General features: G+C 38.5%; 1 protein-coding gene across 1 annotated transcript in view; it reads left to right on the top strand.

The window, feature by feature from the left end:
* SNCG (synuclein gamma) overlaps positions 1-22,261 on the top strand; it is a 169,057-nt gene extending 146,796 nt beyond the window's left edge. The window contains exon 5 of the mRNA XM_044056502.1: positions 21,782-22,261. Coding sequence (XP_043912437.1) covers positions 21,782-21,793 — 12 coding nt within the window. The 3' untranslated portion in view covers positions 21,794-22,261. The remainder of the gene's footprint in view (positions 1-21,781) is intronic.
* Positions 22,262-22,962: the final 701 nt, after the last annotated feature.

The raw sequence follows: 22,962 nt of genomic DNA on the forward strand, positions 1-22,962 counted from the left end.
ATAATTATTTATGAACCTGCTTCATACAACACCCCTTAACTATACTATTAGCATTTGCTACCTTACTTAGTTCTTAGTTCTTTTCCTCACTTCCATTTCTTTGAATAGCTATTTCACCCACTTATACAGCTCGATGTTCAACATCTACTAATGCATAAGTATCTTTTCTACTTCCATCCACATAAAACAAAGTTCATCCCTGTCCATATTCAAGTGCCACTAAGATCAATGGCTGGGAAACAAAAAATTACCTCAGGACTACCCCCGTACTACTAATGGACAGTGGCAGCTCCTAAATGCTTTATCCAATGCATGGGTCCCCTCAAGCTATCTATGGTATGAGACCAGTAATTCTCATTATGGGTAATATATACTTATCAACCATGTGGTGGGTAATGTTAATATGTAACCATATGAGAGGGAAACTGGCTAGTTTTAAAATGTCCTGCAAGGGCAGCTTGCCAGGTACCTACCTATGAACCTGTACTGTAATAGTTTGCCTTTATTTCATATGAATATAATCTCATTAGCAAGTTAATGTGTAATTGTTAAGGTATATTACTTAGTCTGTTCATATGTATTACTGAATGTCTGTTTCAAATGTTTGTAATATGTTGGAGCTCATTTCCCCAGGCCTCTGCTGAAAAGGATTTTTTTTACTAAAGCCAGCCAATCAAACATGGTAAACAAAAGCAAAATAAAAGAAATATTAAATTAAAATAAAATAAAATAAAAATGTTATTAGCAATGAGGAAATACTTCAGTATCGGCTAACTTGCATATCTCTGAATTGTTCTAAACTGCTCCGAGTACATATAAGCACTTTCCTGTTGTAGTCAACACTAGCATTCCATAGATTGGGTTAGCACAGGCACCTCCCCTTTCACCCCCAGGCACATCCAGCATATCTCTCAACTATACAGATTTTCACAGAATATCTAGATTTTTGCCTCATTTTTGATCCATGTTTCATAAAATTGTGGATTTCTGTCAGATTAGTGGCACATAATTAAAGATTGACATTAGAAAATACTGACAGACATTTGAGTTTCAGACCTCTTACCCTTCAGAAAATGCATGATAATGCAAAACCTGTTATTCTATCAATTTTCTGTTTGTAAGAGTAATATTTAAAATCTGTCTCTTTTTTTGGGCCTTTGTCCCATTTTTATTTATGGTTTTGTCCAAATTTCTTGCTCTAAAAGTTTGAGAGGTATGACATGCACACATTCAAACACACACCCACCCACACACACACACACCCACACACACACACACACACACACACACACACACACACACACACAAACATCTTCCTCTTACCCTGAGCTGACATGTCCCTAATGTCTCTTCTTGTTTTTGTCCCTGCCCCTGCAAGTCACAAATCTTTACAGTCAGTTAATAATGCCAGGCATGAGAGTGTCATACTTCTTATTGCTTGTAAAGTGCATCATGATGCTAGACCTGTTGCTCTATTAACTTTTTAAGTGAGTCCCAGTAGTAGTTTCCTGGTGTTGTTTAGTGTTCCTCTCGACTTTATACCAAAGTTTTCCCCCACATAAATACCCTCAATCCCTCTCAACTGCCGTTGATTTTACAGGATGCTCCTGCTGTTGCGTCTTACGGGTGCACTGTCCCTTGTAATGTACAGACCATTGCAACTGTTGAATAATGCCACACGTTATAGGTTTGTACTTCTTAAAGGAAAAAAAATGCCGTATTAAACTAACTGATCTGTTGGTGTAGTAGGTTAAGGCTCCTGCTTGATCATAGGATCATAGGAGGTTACTAGGCTATTGGCCCTAAGGCCTTTACAAACCTAGCCATGTTATACCCTTGTTCCCCTATCAACCAAGATATATTTATTTATTTTTATTTTATTTATTTATTTATTTAAATTTGTTGACCGGGAGTGTCGACTGGACGTAGGTCCATTTTCAGCGGAGGCCCGGGAAGCAAAGCTCCACAGTAAAATAAACAGACAGTAGTTACATTGGATTACATAGCGAGTAACAATTTAACATAGCAATTACTTACAACATATTTACAGATGAAGAACATAGTACATCAGTAGACAACTAGAATCTTTATCTGTGAAGTACATAACAGACATTAACAAATGTTACAATGACAAGTTCCTGCTGTATAATAAGTACTAGGCTTATGAGCATCTGAGCTTGCTATAATCAAGGTAGTTAGTGTAGTGGAAAGAAAGGTAGTGGTTGGATGGGGTGGATGATATTAGAGTGGGAGTTGCAAGGGCATAGCCAGCATGTTTTTAGGTGCGCTTTTAGTAAAGTTTTGAAGTGGGTGCATGATGGTACGGAGGAAATTGTGGGTGGGAGTGAGTTCCATAATTTGGCTATGGCGCAAGAGAATAGTGCTTCACCAGCAGAGTTATTGGCTTTAGTGATCTGCAAGTGATTTTTGTTGCTGGATCTTAGTGGTCTGGTGGTGTGATAGAGTTGGAGTAGATTCTGGAGGGATGGGACATTTAGTGGATGGTTTACTAGTTTGTGGGCGAGTGAGAGTTGATACCACTGAAGGAGGTGAGGGAGTTCAAGCCAGCCCAGTTCAGCAAGTGAGAGACAGTGGTGACTATGGTAGGATGCCCCTGTGGCGAATTTGTCGATTTTGTTGTAGCAGGTCTCTAGCTTGTTTAGATCACATTGCCTTAGGTTGGTATATATTGGAGAGGCATAAAGTAGGGTAGAGATAAGGTGGGAATTTGCTATTGAAATCTTTGCTGCTTTGGTGAGAAATTGTTTATTTCTGTATAACACTCCTAGTTTTTTGTGGACTTTTTTTATGGTCATGGATATGTGAATGTCAAATTTTAGTTTATTGTCTATTTCCACTCCTAGCAATTTGGTGTGTTCAGTTGGGTATATAGTGGTGTTGTCTTTTGCTGTGATGTTAAAGTGAGAGTTGTTTTGAGTATGTTTGGTGGGTTGGAAGATGAGTAGTTTAGTTTTGTTTGGGTTGAGTATTAATTGGGCATCGGATAAATATATAGGATATATAGGCTATGTTTGCATGCTAATCTAAGATCAGCACAGGCTGCCCTGTCTATGAATGACATAGGTGAAACCCCCAGTGTAAATGTATGGTTTCCCATCCAGTTGTCCAGGTTACACTTAAATAGGGTAATTAAGGAGCTCTGTTTTACATGAATTGTAAAGAAGTGACAATACATACATACATACAAATGTTTCAAGCACGGGCATTAAAGCCCTTCTAGCTTGCCAATATACCAAAACACTTGTTCCCATAATAAATGTCCAGGCTGTTCTTAAAAATATCTAAACTAGTACTTGCTTTAATGTAATTTGGTAGTCAGTTCCAGGCATCAGCTACTCTGTCAGAGAACCAATTAGTACACTTTTCATTCCTATAGAATCTTCTACATAGGTTATCTGACAATTCCCTAGTACTTTTTGATAACCCCAAACATTCCCAGAGGTAGTTGTCCCTAAATGCCCTATATACCTGAATAAGATCTGCTCTTAAATATCTGTCTCTCCAGCATGTCCTCTTAATATCGCAGGCTAGGTTAAGATCCCTAGAATGAGTGAATCTTGTCCCTTTGGATTTACCGATGTGCAGCAGCTTCATCAAGACAGGGTCTGAGACTGCTCTGTAGGCCAGGCACAAGTCATCTCTAAGCCTTCTGTATGATACTGAGTAAAGTCATAGGGCCTTCAGTCTGTCTGTGTAGGTCATGTGTTGTAGGCCCTGAATTTTCTTGGTGAGAAACCTTTGAGGTCTCTCCAGTTGCTGAAGATGTATGGTGAGGTACATACAGAAGGGAACATTGCACTCTATTATTGGTATGATCAGAGCCAAGTACAGAGGAGTTATAACCTCCTTAGCTTTGGATGCTGTGCCCTTGCTTATGAGGTGTGGAATGTAGAAGGCCTTCCTTACTACTATGGACAACTGATGATCAAAATTAAGGCTGTTATCAGCTGACAATTGACAACCAACAAGCTGCTTTCTGTGTTAAGGGAGCAGGGTTTGGAACTTCGCCCCCCCCCCCCCATATTACTTTGTTTTCTTTTTACTTCCAGAGTCTTAAACTAATATCTTACAAGTATAACTGATGGCTAGTGGTGGTACAAAGGACTAATGTGCTGTTTGTAAGTCCTGAGGCTATAAGGTTTAAATCTTTCTTTTTAAGTGCCTTTAGGGCACACTACATAAAGTAGCACCCCTGGTGTCTAGTGTTCCCCACCCACATCTTTTGAGCTGCAAAACTTTGTTCTATTATTTTTACATGCCTTAAAAAGTATACATTTTGTGCATCTAGTAGCCTCCACCCATGTCTTTCATGCTGCAAAACTTTGTTCTGTGATTTTTTAAGTCTCTTTAAGGCACAGTATGAAAAGTTATCCCTGTTGTCTAGTGTTTCTCCCTCCCAGTGTTACTGGATTTGCTCAGTAGTCTAGGATACTGTGGAAGTATAACAGCCTTCCCATACACATTCACACATTCATGCATGCACATACACATGCCCCCCCCCACACACACACACACACACACTTACACACATATACATGCACAACCCCCACACATGACCACACCGATGGACACACTTACCTATACACACACACACACGCGCACACACACACACACACACACACACACACACACACACACACACACACACACACACACATACATGCACAACCCCCACACATGAGCACACCGATGGACACACTTACCCATACACACGCGCACACACACACACACACACACACACACACACACACACACACACACACACACACACACACACACACACACACACACACACACACACACACACACACACACACCTACCCTACCTTTCCTCTAACTAATCCCCTTCCTGCAACCTCCCAGGCAGACACACACATGCATGCATGCACAAACGCACACCCTAACACCACCTGTCCACCACACTCCCTGGCACTTACCTCTAACATGATTGGGTGAACACAATCTTTTGACCATGTTCATTAAAAAGGGTGGCTGCATAAATGCCTTACTGCAGGCATTTCTAAGGGGAGGGGCATGACTGATTATCATTGGCTGCTCCACAGAATGCCGCATTAGCATTTGCAGTAGCTGCACAGACAGCCCACGGTAGTGTTGTAGGGCTGTCTCTGAGCTGGAAATGGTTACCATGAGGGGTACACCAGACTTACACATTGCTGTAACCTTTTAAATTAAGCCCTATGTGTTTTGTTAAGTTTCCATCTTGTTAGGTTTGTGTGTCTTTGGCCCAAATTGAGGCTGAAAGTGTCCCTATACCATTTCACGTACTCATTTAACAAATAATAAAGTAAATATAATATTTAAGGACAGTCCAAGGTAGCTGAGAACATAACTGGCAGACTGCTTTCATGCCTGTAGTGTGAACTTATTTTTTCACCAAGAGGATTTTAGACAAGTTGATCACTCTGATTCCTGGATGTAAGTAGAAGGCAAAAGAAAAATCCCTTGAGGTTTCAATAAATTAATCATTCATTTCAGTTACTAAGTGGTTTCTGCTGTTTGCTGGGTTTTTTTTCACTTATTCAAGCCCATAGCTCTCAGCAGTCCAGAATTTTACAGTACGTTCAGATTTTTTGCCTCATATGTTTTGGTCTGTTACTAATAACATTTGTAGTTTTCTGGCAAATTATGAGGACTGAATTCATTAAATGATTACAAACATTTCAGTTTCAGACATCATATCCTTCAGAAAATGCATGCAAAAGCAAAATCTGTTATTCTAGCTACTTTGTAAGTTTTTAACAGCAATGTTTAAAATTTTCCCCTATTTTACTCCTTTGTCTCCCTCTCCCCATTATTTTGACTCTGTCCAGAATTCTTGAACAAAAATGTTGAAAAGTATTCTCAAGGCATCTAGTACACCTAAATGGAATATCAATTATTTGACAGAATGAACAAAAGATAATACAGAAATCTAGTGCTCTGAAAAAAAAAAGTATCCATTCCCTCCTGTTCACAAAGTAATAGAAACCTTCTCAAAATTCCTAGGTGGCATTTTTAATATAATCCCTCCCTATATATGCAGACTGTATACTCCTACATTGTTCCTTAATTTATTAAACTTTAAAAAAGGAGTACCCACAGGCTTCTGTTTTACCCCATCCTCAGTTGCTGTTCCTAGTGGTCCAGTGGTCTGACATTCCTTGTTGCCCTTTGCCAGCTTGCCTCTCCCTCCACTGAAATAAAAAAAGTCCTTGGAGGCTGAGATAATGGCATGGGTGAAAAGACAGGAGTCAGAGCTGGAGATGGCAGAGTTAAAGATGTTAAGATTTGCATTGGGTGTGAGGAGGACGGACAGGATTAGAAATGAGTATATTAGAGGGTCAGCTCAGGTTGGACGTTTTGGAAGCAAAGCCAGAGAGGTGAGATTGAGTTGGTTTGGACATGTGCTGAGAAGGGATGCTGGGCATATTGGGAGAAGGATGTTAAGGATGGATCTGCCAGGTAAGAGGAAAAGAGGAAGGCCTAAGATAAGATTATATATGGTGAGACAGGACATGCAGGTGGTTGTTGTGACAGAGCAAGATGCAGAGGACAGGAAGAAATGGAAACAGATGATCCACTGTGGCAACCCCTAATGGGAGCAGCCTAAAGAAAAAGAAGAGGAGGATGAGATAGCAGAAAACTCCCACTTCCCATGATCTCCCAAATTTAGCTGGCCCTACTCAGAAGCTTCAGATGCTTCCTGCTCACATGTACATGGACCTGCATAGTGTTTGTTTCCAGTGTTGAGCAAACATTTTTCACACTCAGACAGTTGTTAAACAATCTAAGTTGTTATGTTTTAAGAATTAAACTGAACAGCTTGGTACAGCAATGCTTCATAGGTTATTTATTTATTTATTTATTTATTTATTTATTTTTTTATTTTACATTTGTTAACCGGGGGTGTCTGACTGAGTCGAAAAGGCCCTTTTTCAGCAGAGGCCCAGGGAGAAAAGCTCCACATAGAAAAATTACAGATACATTTAGATATTTAGACATGGTCAGTATGCACACAAATTACAATAGACATGTTTTCTGATAAAACTTTATTGTTGGGTAGACAACATAAAAAATCATAGGGAGTATGCTCCTACAGTTAATATGTGAAGTCGAGTGCTGCTGGAAGAACATGTATGGAATCAAACACACTGAATAATTTTTAAAGTAATTAGTTGCTCAGAGATGATGCAGGATTTGATATAAGAACACTGTGTTATAGAAAGTGGGGCTGCAGCAATGCACTGTGAGTAGTGAGGAGAAACTGAACATTGTCTGCAGGAGAAGTTTCATTTTGAAGGTGCTAAGGCAAGTCTTTTATGCCACACCAAAATGACAGTACTTGAGCTGCTACATTCATGGTCTAAATATTTTGCCATAAACTTTGGAAAAATAGTGCAAAGGACAGTAAAATTTTGTTTCTGCCTTAATACCTCCAGATCTGCATCATATATGGCGTCATCATGCTCAGTATCTAAGCTGCTGCAGCTTTTTTAACGATCTCTGGGAATTTCTGCATCAACGCATCCCCCCCCCACACACACACACACACACACACACACACACACACACATGAATGGTAGGCAGGTGATTTACTATATTTGTCATCATCATTTGCTACCACCTTCTCTTGTGAGGTTTAACAGTGGTAGAATGCCGAGGAGGGTAGAACAGAATTTCGAGTGATAGTCTCAAGCCCATCCTAGGGATCGTCTGACACTCCCATGCAAGCCGGGATATATAATCCCTTTAACATATCCTGAGTTTTGCCACAGTTTTTGTTGTATAAGTTTGTGATTGCATCCTTTTGTTAACTACCTGAAGTTCATTATAATAAGAGAGGATAAGGAAACAGATGGACTGATAATTTGAGTGTTTCTTCCTATAATTCGGCTATTTCTTCACCATCACAGTGAAGTACAACTGCAACACTGCTAAAACTCCATCAGTCCAGTTGTCAGTCTCCAAATTACTTCTACCTTCACTTGTCAACAAGATCCCAAGATATTTAAACCCTTTCATGAACAGAAGCATAGCTAGAGTGGGGTGAAGGAGTGGCTGACCTGGGCACAAGGAGTTGAGATGCAATCTGCAGTTGTCAATGGTGTGGTATTGCAGTACCAACATTCAGAAATTAATTCCAATACTGTGGTTAGGGCTGCAGAGCTGAAGTGCTTCATGTAGCAAGCCATTTCTTACAGTTGCGACAACTAGCTTGTTACAGTTTCATACAGAAGACTGTTCTTTTTTCATTCTCAATTCATAGTGTTTTTTTTAGTCCACTAATGTAAAGAAACTGCACCAGGTGCTACATAAGCTAGCTATGTATCTGTCTTTGGTAGCTGCTCCATCCTCACCTGGAGAGAGCAATCCATTTTTTTCCATGAGAAAATTGTGATTTCTAATTTGGCGGTATTGGTTTTCATCCCATTCATTTAACATTCAGACATAAATTGCTCCAATGAATGGAAAAGATCACAATTACCTTAGAGGACAACATCATCTGCAAACATCAAAGATGCAAAATGTCCACTAACTGGATACTCTTCTAACTTTGGCTGTACCGTGATACCTTAGCTGCGAAAAAAAAAAACAGATGGTGAGAAAAGACACATTAACCAAGTCCTGTGCCCACCTCAAACATATTCTACTTCATGGTAAGAATGAGGACACAGCTGGCAAGTAGCTACTTACTTATTAACTGAACTTGGACCACTAGTGGCATAGGTGTGTACATTGCCATTACCCCTGTTAGCTGGCATATTAAAGTTTGAAAGCTGGCTTTGAACTTAACAACATATTAGCCCTTTCCTGACAGAAGTAAAGTTCTGGATATCCGAAGGTTATACTGTCAGGATTTCTACATGTTGCAGGGGCGGCTTGTACTATTGGGTTGCAGGACTGCAGCCCCTCCAGCTTTACAAAAGAAAGACAAATAAAAACAACAAACAAAGAAAAAAAGAAAAAAACTGAATAAAACAAATGTGACTTCCGGGACAAGCGCATGCGCACTCGCGGCATTTCCCGAGTCCGGACTGCTGCAGAACCAGTCCCCGGGGCATGCGCACAAAATCTGGACTGCTGGTGAGACAGTCAGGATTAGGAAGACAACCTGCAACAGCAAAAATCCCAGAATTCTATGCAGTTACAACTGCATAGACTGGAAAGGGTTCGGACTGCAATGTCTGCAGGCTGGTAGGAGCTGCCCCACTCACGGGCTTTCTAGTGTTGACAGATGGGAAGCTCTGCTCTCATGGGCTTTCTAGTGCTGCTGATGGATGTTGGATGGACTTTTGAAGCAGGTAGGATACTTAACAGCTTGGACAGTGTGTGTGTGTGCGTGTGTGTGTGTGTGTGTGTGTGTGTGTGTATAATCTCCAAATGTACCACAAGAACTGTGTTTTGCAGATGTATGGGACAAAAGTAAAAAAGCCACATGCTTTAACTTATTTAACTGCAATTTGTCAAAACATTAGGTTTTAAAAGTTGAGACCCTGCAGTCTACACTGTCTTACTAGGTGTAAATGCATAATAAATTAACTCTACTGCAATTTGAAAGTACTTGTGTTGCTAAGTGTTTAAAGTCTGCAAGAAAGGTATGACAAACATTTTCATTTGTGAGCTGACAATGTCTGAAGTGACACCCATAACATAAAAAAATCAACAGCAAACAAGTTTGCCTGGGGTTGTTTTTGTAATATTTCCCCGGAATGTATTCTTACAGAATGTTGTGCAGAAGTCAGTGTTGTTTTCAATACACAATAAAAAATAAAGATCAAAGGGAACTTTCCTGGTCAAGTCATGGCAAGGCTACATGGTTACAGTTCTCAGCTCAGTGATCAAAGACCTTGTTGAATTGCTATTGCCCCTCAAAGATCACCAAATGTCCATCATAAGTCTCCATACAGAAAGAAAGAGGCTCTGAATCTGTCACAGCAGGTCATTCTTAACCAACTGGTTCATTTAAAATGTATCTGGAAAAGTCAGCAACTATTTACTTGATCCTGGACTTCGGAAATCCATTACCAGAAAACAACTTTAGATGACTGTATCTAAAGGCAAGCACATAAAACTGCATGACACATTTAGAACATAACTTTGTTGGACAAGTAAATCCACCATGAGTGTGCTATATTAATATTCAGTGAGCGTAGCTTTATAAAATGCATTATTTTTTTGAGCAGGTAAACTGACAAGTGGGCACATACATTTGAGGACCATGCAATATAGTAGTAATTTGTTGCACAAACACTGAACTACTTCGTCTTTATATTTACCTAATCTGATACTGTTGGCTGCCTTTGTACAGCACTAAAATCTAGGCGAAGTTAATGTAAACTCCAGCTAAGCCCAAAGATACTAATCAGGCCATTTTATTTATTTTTATTTTATTCATAATGTACAAGGATGGCAGGTCCTACTTTGTCTAAAATAAATATTTGAAAAGGAAAATCTGAAAATACAGAATAAGTAAAGCCTGTATCTAATTTGTTGCTGTGTGCTCTGTTTATTTGAAGGGAGTTGTGCTTGCATAAGATAGCATACCAAATGAAAGGATTTGCAGCCAGATGTGTGTGTGTGTGTGTGTGTGTGTGTGTGTGTGTGTGTGTGTGTGTGTGTGTGTGTGTGTGTGTGTGTGTGTGTGTGCAAAATGTCCTAGTTAAATATACCTGGTGGTTAGACTCCAACCCTGTACCTTGGGAGCAGATAGCAATAGCTTGAATTCCCTGCCCACCACCACTTGTGAAAGTTTTGCCTCATATTTTTGTTCTGTTCTGTTCCTCATAAAAACTGTGCTTTTTCTGTGTTTTGAATTCACTAAATAATGACAGGCATTTGAATTTCAGACTTCATATTCTTCAGAAAGTACACAGTAACACAAAACATTTATTCTAGCAATTTTCTGTTTATAAGATCAGTATTTGAAATATGTCCCTGTTTTGGGGGCTGTATTCCCCCATTATTGGCTTTGCCCAGGATTTTTGTGCTAAGTGGTTGAGAGCTATGGTGAGAACTGAATTCACTGAATATGTTTGGGGGCTGTACTTCCCTATTATTGGCTTTGTCTAGGTGTTTTGTGCTAAGAGGTTGAGAGCTATGGTGAGAACTGAATTCACTAAATGATTGCCATTTAAGTTTTAGTCTGCATGTAATTTAAGAAACAGATGATTTGGCATAGTGGTATATTGCTCTGACTGTAGTGAACAGGGTCCTGAGTTCAAGACTTGGCAATGAAATGCATGGTGATAACAGTATTTTATTCTAGCAACTTTCCAAGATTATACAAGCAATGTTTAAAATGTGTCCCTAGTTGTTGGGCTTTTGCCCCCCCCCTCCAATTCATGTTTGGCTTTTTCCAGATTTCTTGTGCTTCAAAGCTGAGAGATACAGTTGAGTGTCAAGTGAATTTTACAAGGAGCTAAAAGCTTGAAGAGAAGTTTAGTGCTGTTTATGCTAAGTCTGCTTGCATTGTTAATAGCACAACAGGTAGTGTACTTGCTTTTGATGCAGAAGACTGTAGGTTCTACTCCCACAGTATACAAATGCACTACTGCTACAGTACTGTGCTGTACTTTTAAAGGGGGTGGATGCTGCAGTCCTGAGAATGTCCTCTTTGGTGGAGATACCTGTAACAATGAACCTATTATCAGCTCGCTGTCCATTCCCTATTGCAATATTACTAGCTTATCATTTTTTAATATAACATAGGCAATTTATTCCTCAAGGGCAACAGGCATTTTATTTGTAGATGAAACAATGAAATATAAAGTTGTTTGCTAGCAGCAACCTCTTCATTAGTTACACATCTCTTTAATGTGGAATTATTTAGATGACTTTTACTTCTGCAGAGATTGTGCATATTTTCTGATACTGGTGGATTGTAGAAGTTTGAGTAGACTTTTATGATGGAAATGTTCTGAATTTGGCAGTTTTGTCATTATTGGTGCATGCATTTTGTTTAATTGTTTACTGGAAAAATGTTCAAAACAATAAATTTAAAACGCCGTCTAACAACCATACTGTATTATATAAGAAATATAATTTAATACAATCAGAAAGGTTTATCAAAGAACACATGTATGTTTCCTGTGCAAGGGGCCTATGATTTGAAAACATCCCAAAGTTAATCTTTATCTGCCACAGGCCAGATGAATTTTATTTGAATATGGGTTTCAATGCTGTTTCAATGAGCATGAGTTTCAAGGGCAGGGAAGTTTTAATGCTAAGCCTATTTTCATTGTAAGACTGCATTGCTTTGTTTAGCAGATGTCTATTAGTGTTTGACCTGTAAAATGTAAAATAAAACCTTTAAATGAAATTCAAATCATTGTAGAAGTAAAGCAGTATGCACATTACAGTGTTTATGATAAATGGGGTGAAATAATCAAGTAATGGGACATTTGAATAGCTGCAGGGGGAAGGCCCCATTCGACCATGATTTTGTGGGGGGAAGGGCGGCAAACACAGACAGCCACGGCTGAACTATACCTCTTAACTGTCCAGATTTTTGCAGAATGAATAGATTTTTGCTTATTTTTGGTGTGTTCCTCATAATTTTTTTTCTGGCAAATCATTTAGGAATGAAGTCACTAAATAATGACAGACATTGAATTTCAAACTTCATACTCTTCAGAAAAATGCATGCTAAAGCAAGACCTGTTATTCTGTCAACTGTCTATGTTTATACAAGAGCAATTTTTAGTACTGTTTGTATGTTCCCTCAATATATTTGGTCTTGTCCAGATTTCATGCATTAAGAGGTTGAGAGGTACACTCAAATAAATTGCTTTATAGAGTTAGGTATATCCAAACCTCTCAGCTGTCCCCAATTTTGGCTCAACATTTTGCTCTCCCCCTAATAATCCCTCCACAAAATGGCAAATCCAATAATTGTAATGATCAGAGTTATAGATTTCTTTTAATTTCAGAATTGCGAGTAGATTCTCTTATTTTGTCAGCTGCTCAAGTTAACAGTACTAATATTAAAAAAGTGTCCTTCTTTGACAGATTCCCAGCTGTATTGTGTGGCTATTTTATATTTTTTGCATCACATTTTGGTCTGTTTTTCATAAAATTGTGGTTTTCTGGCAAATTAGTGGAAAATCATTAAATATTGAAGTTAGAAAATAATGACAGTCAGTTGAGTTTCAGATTTCATACCCTTCAGAAAATTCATACTAATGCAAGACTTACTATTCTATTAACTTTCTAAGTTAATAAGAGCAATATTAAAAAATTGTCCTTATTTTTGGGCCTTTGTCCCACTTCTGTTTATGGCTTTGTCCAGATTTCTTGCTTTGAAGCTGAGAGATATGACAAATGTGTCAGGGCCATCACTATCAGCCAGAGACATTTCAAATTGTGACATACTTGTTGCATCCCACTCTCCCACATAGTGACTCTGGATGTGTCCAAGCAAGACAAGGAGCAGTTAAGCAGTGTAAGTGCGCAGAGTGTCCCCATCCAAGATAGACACAAGTACTACAGTGGCTTTTCATCTGTCCTTGATTTTGCAGAATGTTCTGGCTTTCTGTCATATTTTTATACTGTTGATTTATGCTTCTTCTTATTCAGAAAATGCATGTTGTTGTAGTGCCTATTGCTCCGTGTTTAAGTAGCAATGCTTTAATGACCATCAGGTAAGCTTGTCTTAGACTGTAAGATGCAAGTAAGCTTTAATAAGCATATAGTTAAAGAATTACAACCTTGAAACCCTTTTTGTTGTTGCCATGCAGAGAATATTTACATAACTAGATAGTGTATATGCCTTAGGTATTGAAATGCTTATGACAGTATTTGTAATAAAGGACAGGATTACAGTATTTTCAGAAGCTCATTGCATTTGTTGGAGACTTGCAGTGATCTTTGCAGGCTTTACTTGTAAACTAAACAGAATGCCAATCTATCACGTGTAGTCTATAACCTGTGCAGTAATCCTTTAAGCAATTTATCTTGAGCTTGCTTCTTGTTTGCTGTTCATTTTTTACTTTGATCATGTTTTCCACATGAAACAAGTAGATAGCTGTTGTCAGGCAGCGGGACTTTTTTGGATAAGAAACATTTTATAAGTGGAGGTATCACAGAGATTGCTACTTTCAGCATGTTACCTGGTACTTTTATAAAGCTGAATATAAATTATAATTAGAATTGCAGTGCAAGGAGAAGTGGTTTGAGTTGAGTGCTGCTTGTTTTTTTTATACTTGATTTTTGACTGGCATTCCAGTAATGTATTTAAAAATAATTTATTTTTTCATGCCTCACAACCTTTATGTTTCCATCTAGATATTAATTAAGCTGTCATGTAGCCAATGCATTGAAATATTTTTTTTCTTCTACACTTCATTTTGTCTTGAGTGGACTCTCATAATGATGGTTTGGCACCCAGGCAGCATATTTTATTAAAGTCTCAGTTTTTGTGGATTTAGGACAGCTTCACCCATTTCTAGTTGGCCACACTCCTTCCCATTGGCCCCACCCATTCAGTTGTCTCCTGCACCCCTCCTCTTTGAAGTCACCAGCTGCCACCGACATGTTGATTTGTCCACTGGAGGTTACACTCTGTCTTGTTATTATCACTCTATTTATCTATTGTGATGGCATTCATCTGCAAGTCTGCATACCTAATGAGAATTGTCTCAACGTTATCTTCTTGGAAATGAATGCTGATATTTTAGACAGTAAAATTAATGTAAGTCAGACCTACTCATTATGCTTCTGTTCAGTTTTCACAAAGCACAATGTCAGTCATAACCACATCTGTCACTCTCCCAAGAAAAATATTGCATTTTTCAGCCTTACTTTAATAACTCTAATGCACAAGCAAAATTTTTCCATGTCAGTCATTTTGAATAGCTTTCTGCTCATCATTTATCAGTACTGAATACTCCTGCAACTATGAAGTCAGTTCCCCAATATATGGTACAACATCAGCATCATACACTGGTTTAGATGTAAATTGGATGAGAGATACAGACCTTCTTATGGAAAAGACTTAAGAAGGCATGAGACAAGCTGATAACGGGTCACCAAAGGGCAAGAGCAGACACATGTTGGGGTGTGTGTAAGCATCAGTGACCTATCAGAGGAGATAATTCAGGTGTTACAAGCAGGCCAGGGAGACGGCAAGAAGATACCAGCATAGTGGATTGAAGGTGACATTTTCTGTAGTTCTATCTATGCCAGCAAACAGAAGAAGTTGAGGATTGAGAAGTGTAATTATTTTCTGTGGAAAAGGACAAGACAGAAGAGATTATGACTAGTACAAGAGTGGGGCAGAGATCTAGTAAAGACACCAGCTATATGTGAAAGAAAGGTCCATCTGAGGTCAGAAGCGATGGTGGTATTAAGAGTTAATTTGGAAAGGTACATCTCAAAAACTGTCCCCTTTAATGAAGAAGTAATGTGAAAGTCTGTCATTGGAACAGAAAAGTTAGTACTTGACATTCGTCCCTCTATGTACATAAGATGAAGCAGGTGGGGTAATTTGTTTAGATGCTTTATTACACAGAAACACATCAGGATGAGAAGCAGCATCATAAAATATAAATAAACTGATTAACAGACAGACCTTACATACATACATGTTGACATCTCAACAGCTTACTACAAAATGGCAGTCAGACTTGCACGTGCTCAGTATTTATACACTTGTGCAAGCCCTTGGATAGCTACTTAAAGATACATACACACACACACACACACACACACACACACACACACACACACACACACACACACACACAGACACACACTGATCTACATCCTCCCTCTTAAAAAGATTGCCCTTAATAAAAAAACATTGCAGTTAGACATCCATTAATATAGACATTAGAAATAAACACAGCAGTTATGTCCAAGTTGCCGTGTATCTATAACATGGTCTGGAGATGCAATCAGATCTAGTAACATAACAATCAGGACTGGGGTTAACAACAGGGACAGTCTTCAGTCAACAACTCCTATCAGGAACTGCAGGATTCATCACAGGAGTGGGAATACTCTCTGGAACTTTTTCTGGTACTGGAACACTGGACAACTCACTCTGAGACAAAGAGTCTTTCTCACAGGCTATATGCTGTGGTATAGGCTTGGATGCCAGCATCAAATGTTTCTGATTCTGCCTAAATTCTGCTCCTTGAGATTTCACAATGTATTATCTGGACTCTGGGCAAATACTCTTCAGGACTCCAATCCGATCATAACCTCTGGACGTTTGCATCCTTACCACTTCTCCCTCTTGCAATGGATTGAGCGGTTTGCTGGTCTTATTGTAATAGGACTTTTGGACTCATTACATCCGAGTGACGTCTCCAGGTGCATCTGCAGTTACCTCCTACTGTGCCTTTAGGCGTCAAATAATGCTTGTTCATATTTGCATTAATAATTCCAAAACCATGCTACATACAAGGTATCAGAATGTTTTATCTTGAAGCATACATGATGGCAAACACAATTGTATTGATATTTGACCTATGTCAATGACTATTTGTTAGAACTGTAAGGTGATAACTTCATTTTTTTAAAGGCTGAAGCCACGCCCGCTGGGAGTTAAAGGTACACACTCAAAAGAGCTGTTCTGGAGGGAATGAGTTAAACGCTTCTTCAACAGATTGGTTTTCACTGACCTGTTGTTCTTGACACATGGAACCAACAATTGACTACTAATTGGTAACGTGGCTCTGGTTTATCTCGGCAGAAGTCTCTGAGGAGGTGAACCAAGACCTTTATCACATGGAATATTTCTAAGATTTAAAAGATTCAGGAAAACATCACTTTTATCTTGTTTCGACTTCTCTAGTAACTGTTTTGCACTTTGAACTGTATGTTCTGCCAAACCATTTGACTAAGGATACTTTGGACTACTTGTGACATGAGTAAAGTCCAACTCTTCAGCAAATCTTTTGAACTGCTGGTTTGTAAACTGTGTGCCACTGGCAGAAATAACTGTGCAAACTTCCATGAACTGCAAAATGACATTTCATCCTGGTAATGAAAGTATTGGATGCTAGACTGGGGAGTAGGTCAATCTCGAACCAATCTGGGTAAGAGTCTACTATCACCAAATAATGTTGACCATTCCACTCGAACATGTCCACAGCCACTGATGACCAAGGTAATTCAGGAATCTGGGTCAGCTGAAGCTGCTCTTTGTGTTGATGTGACCTAGTACTATTACACACACAGCAAGATGATAGCACTGTCTCAATATCTTGTGACATAGTCCAAAATACTAGTCCTCTCGCCCTTCTTTTGGTAGAGTCTGCTCCTGGATGACCTCAGTGCAAGATGGTAATATACTCTTGTTGCAAGGACTTTGGAACAATAACCTTAGGACCTTTCATGACAATACCATTGTCAAATAAAACCTCTCATCTCTGTATGGAAAATAAGGTTGCACTTCTTGAGGTAAACTAGATTGCTTTGATGGCAATCCATGTTTGATAACGGAGTTGAGCTTCTGTAAAACTGGATCTGTAGCTTTATGAACTCTAAGCTCATCAAGACATGTGGAAGAAAAAATTCTCAATTCCATGACTTTAAAATCAGGTTGTTCATTCTCATGCTGTTTGGTGGTTGTTCTGGGTAATCTGGATAACGTATCAGCAAGATAAAGAAGTTTGCCTTTCTTGTAGACAAGCTTGAAATTATACTTTTGCAATTTCAGCATCATGCATTGCAATCTGGCTGGAGCTGTGCCCACAGGTTTTCTCAAAATAGTGACTAGAGGTTGGTGGCCTATTTCAATTTGTACATGTCTACCATAAACATAGTCATGGAGCTTGGAACATGCAAACACAATTGCCAAAGGTTCTTTCTCTATCTGAGCATACTGCATTTTAGTTTGGGTAAGAGTTCTCGATGCATAGACAACAATTTCAAAGCATCACATGAAAGAGTAACTGGCTTGTGAGCATCACAGTATTTGAGAGTTGGTGAACTGGCAGTTCTCTCTTTCAAGACATCAAATGTTCTCTGGTGTTGCTCTAACCATGACCAAGATACATCTTTATGTGTTAACTGTCTGAGTGGTGCTGATGCTTGACTCAAGTCTGGAATAAACTTGCCTAAGTAGTTAATCATGCCAAGAAAACATTGCAGGGCTTGAACACTGTCTGGAGATGGCATCTCAAGAATGGATATTTGCTTAGAAGGGTATGGCCGTAAGTCTGAACTGGTAATGAAATGACCAACATAAGTGACTTTTCATAGCCTGAATTTGCATTTCTGTGGATTCAGCTTAAGATTCACTTGACGTGTCCTTTCCAGAACTTTTCTGAGGATTCTGTCATACCCAGCTTCACTATTACCTCCTACTAGTATGTCGTCTACTAAGATGGCACAGGGATACCCAGAAAAAATTTGCTCCATTGCATGCTGAAAGACTTCACTCACAAAATTTATCCCAAATGACATTCTCAGAAATCTATACCTGCCAAATGGAGTACTGAAAATAGTGAGCAACAAAGATTTTTTGTCAAGCAAAATTTGCCAAAATGAACTCTTTGAATTTAAGACAGAAAAAAACAGTGGCATTTGGCATAATAGCAGTGGCTTCTTCAACTGTACACATTGGATGTTAAGGTCTTTTCAGTGTCTTGTTCAAATCTTGTGGATCTCTACATATTCTGATGTAATTTGAGCTTATGCGCTACCACCACGGAAGATACCCATTCAGTTGGTTCATCGACTAGACAAATTACACCTTTTTGCATCATTTTGTCTAGCTCGGCTTTAACTCTGTCCTGCATGGCTAGTAGAACTCTTTGAGATGGCCTGATAACTGAGCTGAAATCTGGGTCTAACCTCATGGATTATACAACTGGAAGCTTGCCTAGTTGTCTTCGAAAAGATCAGCATAGGAAGAAAACATATACTGGGTGAAATTAGTGGTCTGTTAAGCTAACATGGTGTAGTTCCTTATTAAATGAAAGCAGTCCCATTTTAAACTGTCTCTGAGCCCTAATAATGACTGAACATGCCTTTTGACCACATAAAATAACAAGTCATAACATCTCCAAGCAGAGTAATATGAAAGCATTACTGATCCTTCAGTTTGAATTTTTTCACCACCATATGCAACAAGCTTCGCACACTTTATCAAATCAAGCCTTTTACCATCACATACTCTAGCAAATGTTTCCACTGACATAACATTGTACTTTGAGCCTGTGTCAACTTTGAGCTCTATGGGTTTTTGATTTATCCGAACAGTACAAAAAATGTCATTCTTTGTCCATAAATCTGCTGCACTGACTGTTTCACTAAGCACTGACACACCATCAACATGAAAAGTAGCACAGTGTGACCCTGCATCACAGCTCTCCAATTGATCAACTTGTTTCTTGAAATGTTCCCTTTTGATAAAAGAATGTACGCCTTCTGATTTACAAAAGCTTTTGAAATTATTCCATTTATTACATTTGTGGCATTGTTGACCAAAGCTAAGCACTTTTCCCTTTTAGATTCATGACTTCCACCACAGTTATGACAGTTAGCAATGAAACTTGGTTGGGGCCATGCTTTGAATTTGCTGACTCATGCTTATACTTTACTGAGACTGTGCGACCTCTGGAATTTGCTAGAAAACTCTGGGGTTTGCGAGTGAGTGCTGCAGGGGCTACAGTTGCTGCCATGTGCTTGGGCCTGTTTCTTTTAACCATGTGCTGCATGCTATCAACATGAGCTCTAGAAGTTATTGGAAACACGCATTTCACATTAGTAAGCATATCTGTGTGCTTTTCTGTGAGCTCGGATCTCAATGGCCTTATTCAAAGTTAAATCACTATCATGAAGCAAAGTCCTTCTCACAGCATTATCATTAATACCCCACACAAGTCTGTGTTTTATCAACTCATCCCTTAAGTCTCCAAATCTGCACATTTTAGCTTTGTTTCTCAAGTCAGTTATATATGCTGCAAAAGTTTCACCAGGCTTTTGATCTCTTGCCTTTCCATTGTAATGTTTGTCTGGGAGTTACACATTTCTTTAAATTTACATTTTAAGCACTCAGGGTCCTCACTTGACTCAGCCTGTACAATAATATTCCCCCTTTCCTGCATAGATAGCTGGTGCATACACAAATGAACATTCCCTTTCTATAGCTTCTGACCCAGCTAAATTAAGTACAATAAATGTCTTTGTATGGTCATCTTTATCAGGGATGATATGTGCTCTCAAATGTCTTGTGTCATGTCCCAACCATATGGCCATACTTATGTTTTCTTTGAATTGGTCACTGCCCAAATAACTCTGTCCCTGCCCTCCAGCAGGGACTGTATTGGCAGGGTCAGCTAAGACCAGCTACAGCCCACCTCCTCTCCCCAGGATCGGAGCAACCATCATCGTTTGCTGCAGCACTAAGTACCTGAGCTACTAATCCAACCTGGGTCATAGTTAGGGTTTTATCCCTCTGCACCACCACTGCACCTTTTTCTCAAATCATTTCATATTTCAAAACTGCACCATATGTGGTAGAGCATATATAACCTCTTTCACTTTCTATAATATTGTACAAGATCAAAGAAAGGGTCCAATTTTCAGGGAGGTTATGATGGGTCTGTATTAAATCATTGAATACTTAAAAAAGCAAACGATGATTTATTGAACCATCTAAGCGAAAGCTTACAATCTTGAATGCTTAGAACAGCGTTTTTTTTCCAAGAGAAAAAAAATCACTGTTCCACAAAACAAAACAAAAAATGTAAACATTGCATAAAGTGGGGGGGCTTTGCCCCCCCCCACTCCCCTACTTAACTATACCAACTCCGAGATCGCACCAAAGTGACGAAAACGCCAAAGTAAAGGAAGCAGCCAAATGATTTCTTTCCCAGAGAAAGAATTCGCTCATATGTCATTTCACTATTTTGCCTTTTCGTGCTTTCAAGTTCAATCAAGACACATTTCAAAAAATGCGTCTTCGATCATTTAATAGGAACCCGGTTATGATATAGATGAAGGCTTTGGACACAGTTTTGAACAGCTCAGAAAAGTTCTAGGAGGTCCATCTAAATTTGAAACATTGTTTGTTTTTATTTTGTACATTTACTTTAAAGCTGGCAAGCTCATGTCATTGCATATTTTTGTGTTAACTTGAATGCTTGAATTTTAATCTGTGATACCTTCATTATATTTTCCTTGCAGTATTAAATTTACCAAGCAGTTGCTTGGTATTGTGAGGGTCAGCTGTTCAGTGTAATAGCATTTACATATTTGGTTACCTCACCTGTCTTTCAGTAAGAAACTTTACATGATCAACTGTTGCATTCATAATGCTTCTACTTGGGATAGTTTGAAATAAATGCACATTGATACTAAGTTTACACAATTCAGCAGGAAATTGTATTACGCTTGTAAATAAACCTTTTTGGTACTTTACATACAGGCTATGAGTACATATTCTCAGATGGCATAATTTTATACTTTAATTTGCTCAAAGAAATGGATGTGACTTTTGATCTTATATAAAGAAGGCATTAGCTGTAGAAATGTGTCATTAAAATTTATTATTCAGGTTGATTACTCTAAAATAACCTGCATCAGGATATAACAGGAAGTATGAAATCTTTTATGTTGAAAAACTTAAATGTGCGATCCTTGTTTGATTATGTGGTCATCCAAAAACAATATATATCTCAAATATAATACCATGTTTCCATTGTGAGGATATTTTCAATGTTAGGTTGTATCTGTTACATATTACTACAAAACATTTTCTGCTGACATTCCGATCCTTACAGCATATTGCTTTTGTCTCTTGCAGGGTGGAAATTAATCAGCCTCTATATTTCCTAGCAATCTTAACATGGTTACTAGTGTTCCTCTACCCGAAGAAGAAATGCTGGTACTTAAAATGCACTAAAACCACAGAAGAGAGATTCCAGTGTCTGTTTTGTCCACCTGTCATCTGTAGCTTTGATCTACAATATTTAGTTACATAACAGTTACATGGCCCGCATACCAATTACATGAGTCTATTATTTTATATATATACATATGTATGTTTACACACATGTGCACAACACACACTTACCCAAAACATGTTTACTGTTTCACCTTGTTGCTTCATCCATTAAATGAGGTCAAATTACTTCTGTCTACTCTTAACCAAAGCATCATATACAGAAATGTTGGAATAACTGTGTGGATATTTATCATTAGAAGTGCAACTATGGCCTTCAGAAATAAAAGCAGAAAATAAAAGTTTTGTAAAATACACTAAATTAAACAATGTTTAAAGTAATGATGTGTCATCTTTGTCTACATGCCAGCCATGATATTGATGCATTCTTTGTTGTGCTGTATGTGAGAAAACAGAAATGTTATTGTTTTTTTCTATATGCAGGGTTTACCCATTATGTGCATTCTCTAATTACCATACGTCTTTGCTCTGTGTTGATTATTCTTGGTATGGAGCAGAACCCAATGACTCCTGGCCAAGAATCTAACAAAGACAATGACAAATGATGTCTTTGGTTTCTCAGGATGGTATTTAAAGAATATCAAGATACTGAGTACTGTGAATAACTTCCACAAGACCTTTAACCAGAGTAAACTCTCTAGAAGAGCATGCATTACATGATATGCCACTTTCTACATCTATGTCATTAACATTTAAAGGTACAGTATATACCCCCACAAAACATTCTTGTTTTATTATTTATAAAGAACCATATTTATATGTTTATCTATATCTATGTATATTATATGTATATCTGTATCTATATATACAATATCATATATAATTTTTGCCAACTTGTGGTGGGCTGACTAGTACTTTCTAGAACACAGTCAACTCAGTATCTGTGAGAATGGTCTTTAACCTGAGTCTTACATGGGTGCAAGTCTTGTTTTCTTAGCTTCTTATGATTAATAAATCACATTTTGCTTGAAGTGATCAACAGTTTGTGCTTCAACTAACAACCACTGGACCATAGGAACGGT

The sequence above is a fragment of the Protopterus annectens genome, chromosome 14.part0, assembly GCF_019279795.1.
Source record: "Protopterus annectens isolate FY-2018-M chromosome 14.part0, PAN1.0, whole genome shotgun sequence".
Classification (NCBI taxonomy): domain Eukaryota; kingdom Metazoa; phylum Chordata; order Ceratodontiformes; family Protopteridae; genus Protopterus; species Protopterus annectens.